Source organism: Terrapene carolina, unplaced genomic scaffold, assembly GCF_002925995.2.
Source record: "Terrapene carolina triunguis isolate 2854851 unplaced genomic scaffold, T_m_triunguis-2.0 Scaffold95, whole genome shotgun sequence".
Lineage (NCBI taxonomy): Eukaryota > Metazoa > Chordata > Testudines > Emydidae > Terrapene > Terrapene triunguis.
The window spans coordinates 33,846,424-33,862,124 of NW_020664446.1; the positions used below are offsets into that span (position 1 = coordinate 33,846,424).

Below are 15,701 nucleotides of genomic sequence, written 5' to 3' on the forward strand. Positions count from 1 at the left end.
GATGCTTGCATTGCCAAAACCAAAATACTACATTATTTCACTTGCTGTTGACTATTTAAGTACAGCAGTGTGTAATTAATTTTTTAATTATATAGAAAAATTACAAGAATTATACAAAGTATCAGAGGGGTAGCAATGTTCGTCTGTATCCACAAAAACAACGAGGAGTCCGGTGACACCTTAAAGACTAACCGATTTATACAACGTAGCTAAGCATAAAATATTATAGCAATTCATACATTAGGGAATGAAAATATTCCTATATGTGATGAATATTGGGGGTAAGATTAATTAAACTAAAAATTTGGTAGTGGTTGTTTTAAATTATTGAAGCATTTGCTAACATCCTTTTGATTTTTTTCTATTAATAGTATGAAAGAAATATGAAGTTTGGTACAGTAGTTCCCAGTTTGTTTAATCCTCTCTAGCAATGATAATTAGATGTCTCTTTCTTCAATTTTGGGGCTGTAGGGGGTTCGGCCGGGGCTCGCCCCCCTCCGGGGCGGCGGGGAACCAGACCGCCTCGCTACTTTGGTCAGGTGTGTGGGAGAACTAGCCTGGCTGTGCGGCAAACAGTCAGTAGCTCAGGACCTCAGGCAGGGCTGAGCAAACACTGCATCCCAGCCCGGGGCCCTAGCAGCAGCAGATGGTCCGCTGATGTGTCAGTGGGGATCCTGACTGCAACACACTGACATCGGCTCTGGGTGTGCTGCAGCCAGACTAGGGTAGGCTGCCCCCGGGCTACTTCCTACCTCCCCCTCTAGAGGTACCTGCGTCTGGACGGAGTCTTCTAAGGAATCAAGCACTATGGGCTCTTCTGTTAGCAGGGCCAGGCCCTGGGTCAGGGCGGGGCAACAAACAGTCAGAAGCTCAAGCCCTCAGGCAGGGACTGAGCAAACAGTTCAATAACAGGCCCAGGCCCTAGGTCAGGTCAGGGCAGGGCAGTAGAAAGTCAATTGCTCAGGTCCTCAGGCAGGGGCTGAGGAAACAGTTTTAGAACAACAGGCCCTGGTTCAGGGCAGGGCAGTAGAGAGTCTGTGGCTCAGGCCCTCAGGCAGGGGCTGCACAGACAAATAAGTTTAGGAGGCCCAGGTCCTGGTTCCGAAGGACCTGGGAGAGGGGGAGACTGCCACCCGCACGTTGGATGGCAGGGGGGACGCAGGCCCTCCCACTCCACTGCATCCCAACCCGGGGCCCTAGCAGCAGCAGATGGTCCGCTGATGTGTCAGTGGGGATCCTGACTGCAACACACTGACATCGGCTCTGGGTGTGCTGCAGCCAGACTAGGGTCGGCTGCCCCCGGGCTACTTCCTACCTCCCCCTCTAGAGGTACCTGCGTCTGGACGGAGTCTTCTAAGGAATCAAGCACTATGGGCTCTTCTGGGTACCGGCGAGCGGTAGGCTTTTTGGGGGGGAGGGATAGCTCAGTGGTTTGAGCATTGGCCTGCTAAACCCAGGGTTGTCAGTTCAATCCTTGAGGGGGCCACTTAGGGATCTGGGGCAATATCAGTACGTGGTCCTGCTAGTGAAGGCAGGGGCCTGGACTCGATGACCTTTCAGGGTCCCTTCCAGTTTTAGGAGATAGGATATCTCCATTTAAAAAAAAAAAAAAACAAAAAAAAAAAACTTGCCACCGGTAGGCTTAACAGCTTCTCCGGGGTCTGGTCAGCATCAGGCCTTGGCTGGTCTGGCCAGTCCTCGGGTCGGTCGCCAACTGCAGGAGTCTCCCAACTGGGAGGTAGGCCACAGGCGTCTGGCTTCTCCAGTGGCCAGGCCTCTACTGAGCTCTGGGGTTGGGCTTTTGTACTTCCTGTCCTGCATCCTGACCTCTGGGGGGCAGGCGCAAGCTTCACTGGCTCCGCCCACTTTGGCGTCCGGAGGGGCTCGTCCCTCTCCAGGGCGGCAGGGAACCAGACCGCCTCGCTACAGGGGGGTTTGGCAATATTTCTAATTGTATTTGTTGTTTTCTATGACTCCCCCTTCATTCATATTAAAACCTCCCAATGTTGCATCTTTTCTCCCACTCTTTTAATGGGTAATCTGTGGCAACGCTCTGTTGCTTCCCCACTCCTCTTTTTGATTAATGTAGAGGATATGTAACTCGCTAATGTTCTGTTCTTCGTAAAGCTTGACTGTATATTCAGACCTATGGATAGATTACTTAAACACTAAAGGCACACTGAAAATTTCACTGTTTTTCATTACACATAAGATATAGAACATGTTTTTGACTTCAGCCTATATATATATATAGATATGTGTGTGTGTTCTGCTTTTTTCCTCCACGAGTAATATATTTTCAGTGTGGATGCACAGGAGACCTTTACCTTGAAAACTCCTTTGCCTTTAGCATTCTGTAGTCTATTTGTCTGTTTCCCAGTATACAGTACAAACAAACTAACTGATAGTAAACACTCACCTTTTAAAGCTGTCGGGCTTGGATGTCTTGTTACACACCATAGCTCCATTGACTTCAGTAGAGGAGGAGAATCATGCCCACGATCCTGTATGTTATGTGAATAATTTTTAACTAATTCAAAAATCTGAATGATAACAACATGTATATTTCTTATTGCTTAAACATCAAACATGCTGTAGTGGTACTTCATTGTGAGTATTCAGATCTGAGATTATCCAATTGGTTCTAAATTTACCTAAGTCAGCAGCAAGTAGCCTTTGTGGAATGAATTAATAGTTCATTTTCTAGATGGACAGCTGTCCACTCCATAGAAATACTGTCCGACCTTGGACTCATTGTCACTCTTGTTTCAGCAAAGGGGTCAAGGAGTGAATAGGCCAAACTACTCCCTCGTTGCCATGACTTAGGCACGTTGACAGGAAAGTTTGGAGAAATGTGTAAATTCAGCTCAGTTGATGTATATGAGGATTTTCATCTCCAGGCCTCTCATGCTGCACCAAGCTCACATAAATTAAATTTAAATTAATGGAGATATCCTATCTCCTAGAACTGGAAGGGACCTTAAAAGGTCATCGAGTCCAGCCCCCTGCCTTCACTAGCAGGACCAAGTACTGATTTTGCCCCAGATCCCTAAGTGTCCCCCTCAAGGATTGAACTGACAACCCTGTGTTTAGCCGGCCAATGCTCAAACCACTGAGCTATCCCTCCCCTCGAGGGGAAGGATATATAAATTCAACTTTAAAAAATGTTGGAGCTCAGATCTGTTAAGGCTGAAGGTTCATAAATCTGGAGTTGTTATGCAAATATTCAACATCCTAATATGCATGTGATAAATATGCATTACTTTATTTACATAACCAGCAAATGTCCTGATTATCTGAGCTGAAGCCTGACAAGGCTGCAGCATGGAACAAGCTTAAGAAACGTAAGAATTGCCATGCTCCTTGCTGGCTTTGGCACCTGTAAGTAACCCTGGCTGCTGCGTGTGGCTTTGCCCAGCTACATCTTGCCCAGAACTGGAGAGCTGCAGTTGGTTTCTAGGATTGTTGCTTGCCCTGGGCTGGGAAAGTATCTGGCTGTTTCCTGTTATCAGCTGAGGGATGCTTTGGCTGGGCTGCTGGTCCCTTGCTAGGTGCCCAGCTCTGGCTGCTCCTTGCCCATTTCTCCCTGGCTTGGGGGTGCTTTGGTTGTTGATTACCAGTGATTTCCACTCTGACCCCTATGACCAGGGAGAGATGGCTAGAGCGCTGCCCACAGGTGCTTGAGCTGTAGTTCCAAGTCTATGGCCATGCATGGGTTTGCGTGGGAGACCGTGTGCTGTAGGTTGCATCCCTGTGATTTGAGTCCTCCCAGCTGGATCTTCATAACTAGACTCCCCGGGCTTCTAATCATGGAGATTCTACTGGGCATGGCTCGTAACCATAGATGCAGCCTAGAGTATGTCTCCTCATCATTCCAAATCAGGAGATGTGAACGTCTAGACAGGAACTATGCAAAGAGCAAGTAAAAGCAGGAGACAGAGAATGTCTGGATGACGCTTCGTAGAGCTGCCTGGTGCCTAAGAACTCTTCTCATTTTAGTCTCGGAGGTGGAACGTTCCTGGGCCTGTGCTGTTTGCTGACTGGCTGTGAGACTTTTGAAGAAGCACTAGAAATGGCAGCTAAAGGAGACAGCACCAATGTCGATAAACTGGTAAAAGATATTTATGGGGGAGACTATGAACGATTTGGCCTTCAAGGATCTGCTGTAGCATCAAGGTACATATTTAACTGGTTGTTTTCAAAGAGCTTAGTAGAAATTTGCTGTGCACACTAAACTGAACTCTCAATGCCTACCCTGTGTCCTGTGTCTGTATATAAAAGTCACCTAGCTGTATTATAGTGTTTTTACTTGGGATCTCTCTCCTGTTTTTGTTTTCTAATAAAGTATAAAAATATTCAAAGTCTAGCAAATACAATTTATTTTAATTTAAAATACAGTAATTTTGAAAGGAATACCTTTACCCATTGTAACTGTAATCCACCCATTGTGTTTTCTTTATTAAGAGGTCTTTTCTCACATGTCCATGCTATGTAGGGTTGCCAACTCTGACTGAAGCTATTCCGGGAGATTTCCCCCCCCCCCCCCACATGACATAATGTCATTTTCTTAAAATAGCTATAAAAAAATCTCCTGGATTGCTTTCAATACTCACTGGAAGATGGATGCTGATTCCGGGAGACTCCAGGCCAGTCCTGGAGGGTTGGCAACCTTAATGTTATGCCCAGAGTCAACAGCATGAAATCCAAGCAAAACTGTTTATATTATAAGCTTAGTAAAGTAGATTTGTGGAAATTTAACCTTTCTGAATAACTTAGAATAAAAAGGACTGTGATATTTCCAACACAGCTTTGGCCACATGATGAGTAAAGAAAAAAGAGATTCCATAAGTAAAGAGGACCTGGCCAGAGCTACCTTGGTCACTATCACCAACAACATTGGCTCCATTGCTCGCATGTGTGCATTGAATGAGGTAAGTCTGCAAATTCACTGTAAGTTTCATTGAGGCCTCTAGCATTAGTGCAGTGCAGATAATAAAAACAGTAAGTGCAAAATGCTTATATACCTATTCTATCACTGCCCCGCTAGATAGATGCACACATTTAATTTTGGCTCCTAACTTTTTTGAAGTCTACTATTAACTCCATTATAAGGTACTCTTTGCTATAAGGCACAGGACATTTGGATTTTAAAAAAATCAACAAGGTTTTATAATAAATGAACACTCCTATAATTAATGATCCCCAGAGCCATTCAGCTGTTCTGACTCTTCAGATTACAGGGACATTAATATCAGTGCGTATAGCGAATCAATTCTTCTAATTATCTCTTGGTTTAGTAGCTCTTGTTGTTATCCCATAAGCAATAAAGTATGACTGCAACATTCTCATTGCGTTGGTGTTTGTTTGTGTTTGTTTCATGACCTGGTGGTCAAGAACTATTCATGGAGTTAGTTTTTAGCTCTAAGTACTCTCCATTTTCTGGAAAGTCATCTTCAGTCATGAGGGTTTTCTACATTCTTTTTGCTTTCAGCTTCTTTACAGTGTTGCCTTGTGGCATGGAGTTCAAGCAGCATTGTACAGGGCTATCAAAGCATCGAGAGTTACAACAGAGATCCACGTGTGTTGCATTAAGAGGAGAAAAAAAGATAACTAATGACCCTCTGCAATGTGTTGCGCCTCTACAAAGACATTTTTGACTCATTTGTTTAATGGACAATTTTTTTTAACTGGATGATCTGTAGAATTACTAGGGAGAATGGACAGATGTGATAAATAACTTGCATTTCATAGAGGACATCTAAATAGATTTTTCCCCACCAGCACTTTGATCTTGTTTGTTATGCTTATTTCAGTTGTATGACACAAAGGAAGAACAATTGTTCACAATGTGTGATGGGCTAGGAGTACAGAGAAAAATCCTAGGCTGAATAATTAATAAAATTAATATTTTTGTTTTAGAAGCAAACAGTTTGCTCCATGTGATTCACTGGTTGGGATTAATCCAATAACCAGTTCTTGATCTTCTCAGAGAAAGGCAAAGCTATTCCCCTACCAGCAACAATGCACATAGCCTGTTGTGAAGCATTGTGTGTTGGGTCAGGACCATGATGATGATTCCTTTGTGACTCGCTGGTGAAACCAGTTTAGGCCCTGAAGCATGAGATTTGATGAGTCTTATGATTGTAGCTTAAACATATTAATGAAAAAATTAAATATGAAGATGAAGAATAAATAAATGATTCTTCCTCCTGGACTTCAAAGCTGGGATGGCTTGCATAAAGCTGGCAATAGTGTGTAAATTCCATCACCTGGACATTTTTGGGTACATATCAATGAAACACTGTCCCATAAATTGGCACAAAGGACCCTCCTCTACTGTTCACAGCTGGGGGAAGTGCTCTACATCTTCCCTAGCTGCAGAGCACCTAACAAACCATATAACGTTTACAGTAGCCCTCCATGCTGCACCATCAATACAGATTTCACTGTACAGCTAAATTGGCCACACATATATATGCTCTGTAGCCTTCCACAGTTGGGCTACAGTTGTTAATAGTTTAATGAAAAACACTACACAGTGTACATCATATGTCATTTTCAGGATGTCATAACTTGATCAGATCAGATCTGAATTTCATCAGAATGCCTCATTGGTTGAAGGCTGCTATGTTTCAACTTTCATTTTGGCTGTAGAACTGTTAAAAGGGTAGCAAGAATTTTATCTGATAAGAATAGTGTGTTCTTATTCTCCTTGTACTCAAAAGTGGCTGAACTCTCTTTACTTAAACTTCCACACAAAATGTATCCCTGGGCAGAAGCCAGGCCTAGAAAGTTTTATACCAAAAGGTGATCATTCCAGAAAGTTACAAGTGACTGAAAATAGAAGGTTAAAATTGAAATGGTCATGCCAATTTCATTATTGTAGCCATATTTCCTTCTGTTAGTCCCTATGGAATCTTTAATGGGATTTTTAATCAGTTGTCCAACCAATTAATTGGGTTTTTTAAAAATAATTTGCCATAAATCTTGCATGCTTGTGATAGGATAGTGAATGATATGTATGAATAGTTTTCTTTTAGGTTTAGGATCTTCAATAAAAAGTGTGTATGTCCATGTCAGATACCATTTGTTTTGATTTTCTAATAACTTCATAGTCATATTTGGGGGGGAAAAGGAAAGTTTATTAAGAATGAAGTTAAATTTGTTCCTAAACAGTTTGCTAGTGTTGCGTTAACAGAAATGTATTGCATATGTCTTTGCCGTCGGTTTGCAAGAAACGTATTTTACGGAGTAGAAAGCACTGTCTGCTTGGGGAATGCAGAATGCTGCTGCCCATTTTTAACCTTAACCTGTAAAATACTGACTTTTTCCACATCTCCAGCCAAATAAGTTCATAGGAGGATATGTGAATGTATGCTTATGTGGCCACAGACTCCAGAGGGTTAATTAGAAGTTTTCTATCCTCCATGACTGTAAAACTGCATTATCTAAATAAAGCTGTTGTTGCTAAATATAGTCTCATCTGCGCATTTGACTGTTCTTTTAGCCATGTTAATATAAATAACTAGACCATGATGTACTTCAGCACTATCCAATATCTTACACATTTTGAGTGTGACATCCTCTTCAGACTACACCCTGGACAGTGCTAAAGGACATCATGGTCTAGTTATTTATATCAGCATGGCTAAACTACTCGGAAAAGAACAGTCAGATGCGCAGATGAGACTATATTTAGCAACAAAAGCTTTATTTAGATAATGAAGTTTTACAGTCATGGAGGACAGAAATCTTTTAACTGACCCTCTGGAGTCTGTGGCAAACACAAGCATATGTTATCATTATCTTTAGAGATAATTCTGTGGATATTCAGCAAAGACTGTTAATGAAATACATCATCATCCAAGCTCCCAACATGAGTCTTACGAGCTTTTGCACATTCAGGTACTCACTTGCTGTTGAATTGTTGACTTGCTGGATGTGAACTATTTTAAAATGACGAATGCTAGATTCTGTTTCTCTTTATACATCATCACCAGAACTGGATTCAGTGGGGTAGTATAGGTGTAACTGAAGGCATAATGGGCTACAGGAACTTTAATTACAGGTGGTTGTGTGAAAAGGGTTGGTTTGACCTTTGATTGGCTCTTAGATTGAAATTGGAGAGGTAGTTTTTTGTTTGTTGGTTGGTTTTTTTTCAATGCTTTTCCATATAAACTGAGCACAGTTAACATTGAAACCAGTGAGAGACAATAAATGTGGAACCTCACCCTCCCATTTTACAGTCACTTTTCAGAGTGGAACCACAGTTTGGGAATGATGTTTACAGATGCCTTCACCTGTATCTCTAGAGTAATCCTTACCAAATACCCTTCAAAGGTTCGCCTGGAGTCAGGTGGATTTGTTGATTATCTTGACTCTTCAAAGGCTGCTTCACTTAATAAATGAAATATTAATAAAAATTCATATGATTCAAATAAATTACATATGAGATAACATGGAAATAGCATTGCTAACTAACACTTCAGTTTTACCACATCAGAGAAATATCTCATAGTATCATACATCCTGTAAGCGCCATGTGATTATATGTATGTAACACATTAGTGACATATTTTATCCTGTCCTGCAAATAAAATATGCCTGCCTGCTGCCACTTGTCTCCTTAGTAAACACAGCTACTTACTGCTTAGGGGGTTTCAGTTGGGGGAATTTGGGATGCATTGCTATGATCTATAAAGTTGAAAATTCCCAAGTTTTTTTTTCTCAATAGAAATAAAATTGCATGTCTAAAGCAGCACACATGCTGAACTTAGTTTTATTTTTCATCTGTCTTTTGTTATTTTACAGAACATTGACAGAGTGGTGTTTGTAGGAAACTTTCTCAGAATCAATATGATCTCTATGAAGGTGCTAGCGTACGCTATGGATTATTGGTCCAAGGGACAGCTGAAGGCTCTATTTTTGGAACATGAGGTAGGGAAATGTATCCATTAAATTCCTTATTAGTTATAGGAAACTATTTCTGTGATGTTTGAGTGTACAGAGTTGCCACAGAGAATGTTTCTCTTAAAAAGCCAAAGGGGGTGATAGACTAGGTTCTGTGAAAATGGCCTTTAACTCAGGAGGTGGTTTGAAGATTTAAATCCCTGAATTGTAATTAGTTTGGGTGCTCATCTTGCTGGATTCACTTTCATTTAATAAACCTCATACATCTGCCCAAAACTTTCTCTGGCATAAGACTATGCATGCAAAATTTCAGGCCCGATACTTGTTTTGGTTGGTTGGGATTTTGTTATTACAAAATGTCAAATGGTGTCGAAATTAGATTAATAGGGTTAGAATGGAAACTGCCTTACCATAAGTGTGGAGCCAATATAGTGGTTCCATAACAAGTACTGTTTTGACCTTTGGTTAGTCACAACAAGCTGTGTAAGGCTTATAATGATACAACTGGGCCCTTTTCTTCTTCCATTGAAATCATTTAATTACAATTCACGTGTTGAACACTGGTATAGGATGACTGCTCTCACAAGATGTATATCTTTTTAACTGCCTTATCAATGCTGAAAGCATCATGAGTATTGTGCTACTTGGCTGTACTTCAGAATTTCTGATAGTTATTGTTTCTGTTTTTAAGGGATATTTTGGAGCTGTTGGGGCCCTTCTGGAATTGCTTAAAATGACAGAAGATCAGTGACAAAGCCAACTGGAAGTAGATACCTGACAAAGATGCTGCTGGATAGAATGAAAGTCACTATAAGGATGGAAATGAAGCCATTATGGCAGTTCTACCTGCTGGATTTGTAAATAATTTAAAATCCTTTTAGCTGATCTCTCTAACTTTTGGGTTTTGAGCTTATACTTCAAAATTCATACTGGGAATAAAAAGGTTTTTTCTGTATACTGTATTTTTTAGGGGGGGAGAAAAAACTGTGCAACGTGGCCAAACATGCAGATTTTATGTATTGATTTTAAAAAGTGCATACTGTTTAAAAAAGGACCTATACTATGAGAGACCTGCGTTTCTTCTGGGGTTTACTGATTAGTGTGGTAATTTTAACTTCATCTAGTAATCACTCTAGGAGATTTTTATCTTATATTTTTCATGACGTTTCATGATTTACTCTTGGTTTCAAATGAAACTACAAAGCTGGCACATTTTACTGTGAACACTAAACTAATTGATTTTGTTGCCTTCACTTTTTTTATTTAAAAAGATACTCTTCCCTCTCATCTCTCCTCCAAAAAGATGCCCTTTCTTTGACTACACGTGTTTCTGTTAACGAAGAGGCAGTAGCAGACACGCTGAGATGGGGATAAGATTTGTGTAGTCACTGGCACCTTTTGAAGTCATGAACATGAGTTAACTGCTCATTGTGTCACCAAAGCCCCTTGCATTTTGGCCTATTCCTTTCTGAAATTTTTGATTACTGGGTCAAAACTAAAACAAAATCTTGTTATGGTAAAATTCATCTATAAAAAGAGCTCTGCGGTACAGATATTATTTATACAGTATATACTTAGCATTAGAAAATAACAAGGGAGAGTAATTTCAATATGTCTGAGGACTTTACTGTAGTAATTACATAACTTTTTAAATTTTGTCTTCATCAGATTTGTTATTGTTATTCAAATCCCACTTTCTAAAATTAGAACCAATACTTATTGTATCATATATTGGATTAGGAACAAAAGTTTAATTTTGCCTCCAGGACTTGGTAAAGTCTGAGTATTTTTTCCTAAATCATTCTGTCTTACAAATCTGTATTTGAAATACATCCTTTTTCATGTGTCACATGATATACAGGGTCCATCAGAGGGACAGTATAATTTTAGGGAGCATGTGTTCTCGCTGATGTATTTTGATTTTATGTTTTTGTTTCTGAACACAGTCATTAATTTCCATCTCTCTCAAACCTTGGATAAATTGATACTAACAGAAGTGTTGACTTGTCTGCTATAAATAAAGCCCTTTACTGTGTGATGGTTTTTAATGATTCTGTGGAATTCATTTCTTTAAACCAAACTATATAAAGTACATAGTAGTATTAATTTGGTTAATCTTCCTGTTGTTTTTACGATCTTTTCCTGGTACTTGTTTTTCCTATGTTACATCACTTTGCCATTTCCTACTTTGATTCGTCCACTCATTTGAGACTTTGTTGAATTGCTTATTATGTGACAGGTTTAAAGTTTTGCCATTTTACATTTTGACTTTTTTCATCGGTTGTATGACTTCTATGAACCACAACGTGTGGAAAAACTTTTAACATAATTAACTGTAACATTACTGAAAGAGTTACAGATGGGATACATTTGACTGAATGCTTCTAGTCCAATATGAACAATATAAGTTACATTAAGCTTTTAAGTTGCTAAAGAGGATAGTTGCATAGTATTGGACATTGTGGGTATGTCTACACTTCAAGGGCTGCTACAGCAACGCTGCAGCTCTGCCACTGTAGCACTGTAGTGTAGACACTTACACATCAATGGAAATTGATTTTCCATCACTGTAGTAATTCCACCCCCTCAAGAGGTGATAGACTGTAGACGCAGCTCAGTCAATATAAGAATTCTTCCAACGACTGAGCTCTGTCTATAGTGTGGGTAGGTTGACCTAACTACATTGCATGGTGCGTGGAATTTGCCCACTTGCCAGCACATACGTATACAGGAAGACTTACAGGTAAAACACACCCATCTGCAGACAATTGTCCTGGTTAATGGGAGTCATCAAGATTCCAAGCCACCATTAATGGCCCACACTTTGCATAATTACAGTAGGCCCTCAGAGTTATATTTCATATTTCTAGTTTCAGATACAAGAGTGGTACATTTATACAAATAGGATGATCACACTCAGTAGATAAGCTTTGTAATGATACCTTACAAGAGACCTTTTGCATGAAGCATATTCCAGTTACATTATATTCACTCATTATCAAATTTTTATAAAATCATATAGACTGCAAATCACAATTGTACCTAACTTTCAGGCAAAAGACTTACTGAACATAGCAAGCACTTAGAGATATTTGTTACTCCCAGGAGAAAAGTCTTTATGCGCTTTTGATTTGAAGCTATAATAGTAAGCCCTGTATGCATTACAGGTGACAGGACAACACTCAGTTCTGTGTGCTACAGTGTAGAGCACAACTGTATTTGAGACCTGCAGCAGTTTCTTTCCTTAATGACTTACTTTTAAGGCTGTGAGTCTGTCATATGTGTCATGGAAGTCACTGATTCCTTGACTTTCTGGGACCTCTGTGACTTCCGCAGTGGCTGGTGCGGCTGACCCCAGAGCCACCCGAGCAGCTGGCCCTAGGGCCAGCCACACTGGCCTCTGCTGGGGCGGCACTGGGGCCACTCAAGCAGCGGCTGGTGCAGCTAGCCCCAGGGGTGGCCCCGAAGCAGCAACAGTCCCAGAGGCAGTCAGCCCCCGCTGCCAGAGCAGGAGCCAGCCGTAGGCCCACCGAGGCCTCCCAGAGCAGCGCCCCCCCCACCTCCCCAGGGTCCTCCAGAGCAGCTAAGATTTAGTCACAGGCTATGAATTTTTGTTTATTGCCTGTGACCTGTCCGTGACTTTTATTAAAAATACCCATGACTAAATCTTAGCCTTACTTATTTTCAAACATCATGCTTCAGGTGTATGAAGAGTAAATCCTGTTGTCATTTGTCCATTCTTCTTTTCTCCCCTATTCTTACTCTTCGTGTGTGCTACTATGGGAAAGCCAGAGGCAAACCAATGTCAGTCATCCCATCAATACAATTACTTGTTTCTGATCCACTTCTGCCTTGAGCCATGGAGCCCACACAACCCGTTTGGCTCTTCTGATGTTTCTCCTACAGAGAAAAAGACAAGGAGAAGAGATGAGAGAGCTCATTAGAGTTCAGGTGAGCAACAAATCCCCACCATGTCCTCCAACCTGTGTTGGTTCAATTTGGCAGCAGCCTGTGAAATGGACTCTTCTGGCTGGGAAAGTAGGATCACCTCTCCCATCTGGAACATTCACTACAGCTCTAGTAAAACCATGGGTTATTGCCCTAAGAGGAGTTGTTCTGCCAGAGGATTTTAGTACTATCTACCATCTCCTGTTCTTCTACTTCAAACTTTCTCTGGCCATCCTCTGTCCTGTGCGCTCTTCTTGCTCAGAACCTGTCAGCTTTCCCGGTTCCTGCATGTCTCAAGCTGGCAAGTAGAAGAAACAGGTTAGTATCAGAGGTGTTTCTTGGCTACTGCTTAGATACTATGGGGATAAGGACCATATAGAGGTATTTCTAGACTTGCTGATACAAGACAAATAATACTATAACCCTTTAGAGCTAATGTTGACCTTGGCTTTAATGTGACAGAAATCATGAGAAAATGGTGTACTTTTAATTAGAATTCTGTTTAACATTTTCTATTCTCATTACAAAGAAACTCAGTAATTTATCAGTATTTATAAACTGCATACAGCATCCTAGTGTATTTTAGTTGTTTTCCTTCTCAAAATTGTCATATGCAGAACCATTACAAACTATCTTTTGATGCTGTTATTAACCACAAATGAGCTCAAATATGTTAGGTGGTTGCAATTGCTATAGTAACAGTAGAGGGACCCATGATATCAGCAATGCAAATTCTGATAGCAGTCACTGGCTGTGCTCTGCATAGCAAAGATATTACACATTTTGTTTACATTGTTACAAACAAAAATCTGTTCTGTCCTCTTTTCTCTACTCCCCTTGCCTTTTCCTAACAGGTGATTGTTTGACATGAGAACATCCATCACTTTGCTTAATGTGTACGTTACTTAATGTATTGTGTATTCATTTTTCTCGTGACTGGTGCAAGAAGAATACAATTTTAGAAACATAATGTAAATTAACAATGTAAAAAAAAAGGTGGAAAAAAACTGCCTAGTCCACAAATAAAAAAAGGCTCTTGAGGAGAAAGCACTTGCATCAATAGACCTTGCAACGTTCCAGGAAGGTCAACAAATTCAGACTGTCAGTGCAAGAAGGGAAGTGAATTCCCGAGTTGGAGATCCTCTCTGAAAATAACGCAACCCCAGCCATTATATACAACAGCTCCTAGAATATATATATATTCTGGGGGCTGTAAGCTCAGGTCTCAACTGATAGGGAAAATCACAAAATAAGGCTCTATTTTAAAATGCAGTATGTATTCTGAACCTGAAACTTAAAGGGCATAATAGGTTCCCTGCTACAGTGATTAAATGTTCTTAATATTCTCTGCATAGCTGTTTGTTTGCATGGATGTAACCCCTTTTCTAGTTAATTTTGATCTCAGAGATTTTTTTAAAGGAAATGTATAACAAATCATGACAGTCAAAGCTGCATCACAATACAAGAGAGGTTTAATATTTTTAGCAAAAATACTAGTAAAATTGGGTTGAACAACAAATAGAAAAAGGAAGAAAAATAAAGAGAAGTAATAAAAGGAGGCTCGAATAAGAAGATAAGTAAAAATATATATGTTGCCAAAGGCCAAAACAGTCCCTATAGTTCTTTTGTCATCTTGAAATCTACATAGTAATCTCGCATATGATGTTAACAATGTGAGTCACTGTCTTATTCTAGGATTGACCTGATTTTTAATGCCTTAACATTATTTTTTGCTGTCATGCATATACAAATAAGACACTATATGAATATTATAATTAATCCTCTGAAGCACAGATTGCATTATTTTTATGGTAAAATATTTGGATACAATGTTGTTGTAGCCCTGTCGGTCCCAGGATATTAGACTGGGGTGGGTGAGGTAATATCTTTTATTGGACCAACTTCTGCTGGTGAGAGAGACAATAGAAGTTGGTCCAATAAAAGATATTACCTCACCCACCTTGTCTCTCTCCAAAATATTTGTGCAGGGTTCACCAGTGTGAGAGCATCACCCACAGACCTGAATCTCTTAGAATATATATATATAATTAATTTAACTGTTGATATTACAGGATCAGGGCCCTATTGTGCTAGATGCTATACAAATGTATCAAAACATGTTCCCTGCCCTACCTTTGGGCTCAACCTACCTGGGATCCTGAGCATTCTACACTCCATTGCAACAGTGGGGAGGAGTTGTTACAGGGGTCCGAATACAGGGTTCCCAACTCCTCGTGACATCCTGAGGAAGGGGGTGAGGAAGTAGACTGCCAGGTGAGGGAGATCACCTGGTTTGCAAATTGTTAAAACATGTTCAAAGCACCATTTCAGTACTAATTCCTGGGACATCCATACAAAACCAGGCTGTGTTAATCACCTTAGCCTTCCTCTCTGATATCTGCTAAAGAGTCTCTCATTGCCCTAAGGCAATAGTTTATCTGTAAAATGAGCAACATGGGTGAGATCCTCTAGTTTCACTTTGGGGCATATTCTATTTCTTCTAATCCCATCCCTACTCTAGAGAAACACCAACCAATATGGGCCCCACTTTATAATGGCCATTTTAAAAAATAACAATCGGTGGTTTGTTTTTTCTCATCTGATTAATAGCCTTTTTAAGGAAGGTCAAGTCTGTGCCTCATCACTTCATAGGGCGATAGATAATCTGAAGTGTAGTTTCAATAATAAAGACCTCTGAATACAATATTAGGTAGAAGTTATTGTTGTCTGTGGAAGGTGGTGAAGGGGGAAGGTACTAAGAGTAAAGTTTTTGGTTTTGTTTTTTTTTTAACTCAAATCTGCTCCTTATGAGAAGAATACACAGGTTTCAATTTAGATGGAAG

General features: G+C 40.3%; 1 protein-coding gene across 2 annotated transcripts in view; it reads left to right on the top strand.

The window, feature by feature from the left end:
- Positions 1 to 10,958, top strand: part of PANK1 (pantothenate kinase 1) — a 38,475-nt gene extending 27,517 nt beyond the window's left edge. For both annotated transcript variants that reach the window (XM_024197885.3, XM_024197886.2), the window contains exons 4-7: positions 4,000 to 4,176; positions 4,808 to 4,931; positions 8,812 to 8,937; positions 9,602 to 10,958. In XM_024197885.3, the coding sequence (XP_024053653.2) occupies positions 4,000 to 4,176; positions 4,808 to 4,931; positions 8,812 to 8,937; positions 9,602 to 9,661 (487 nt within the window). In that variant the 3' untranslated portion in view covers positions 9,662 to 10,958. The remainder of the gene's footprint in view (positions 1 to 3,999; positions 4,177 to 4,807; positions 4,932 to 8,811; positions 8,938 to 9,601) is intronic.
- Positions 10,959 to 15,701: the final 4,743 nt, after the last annotated feature.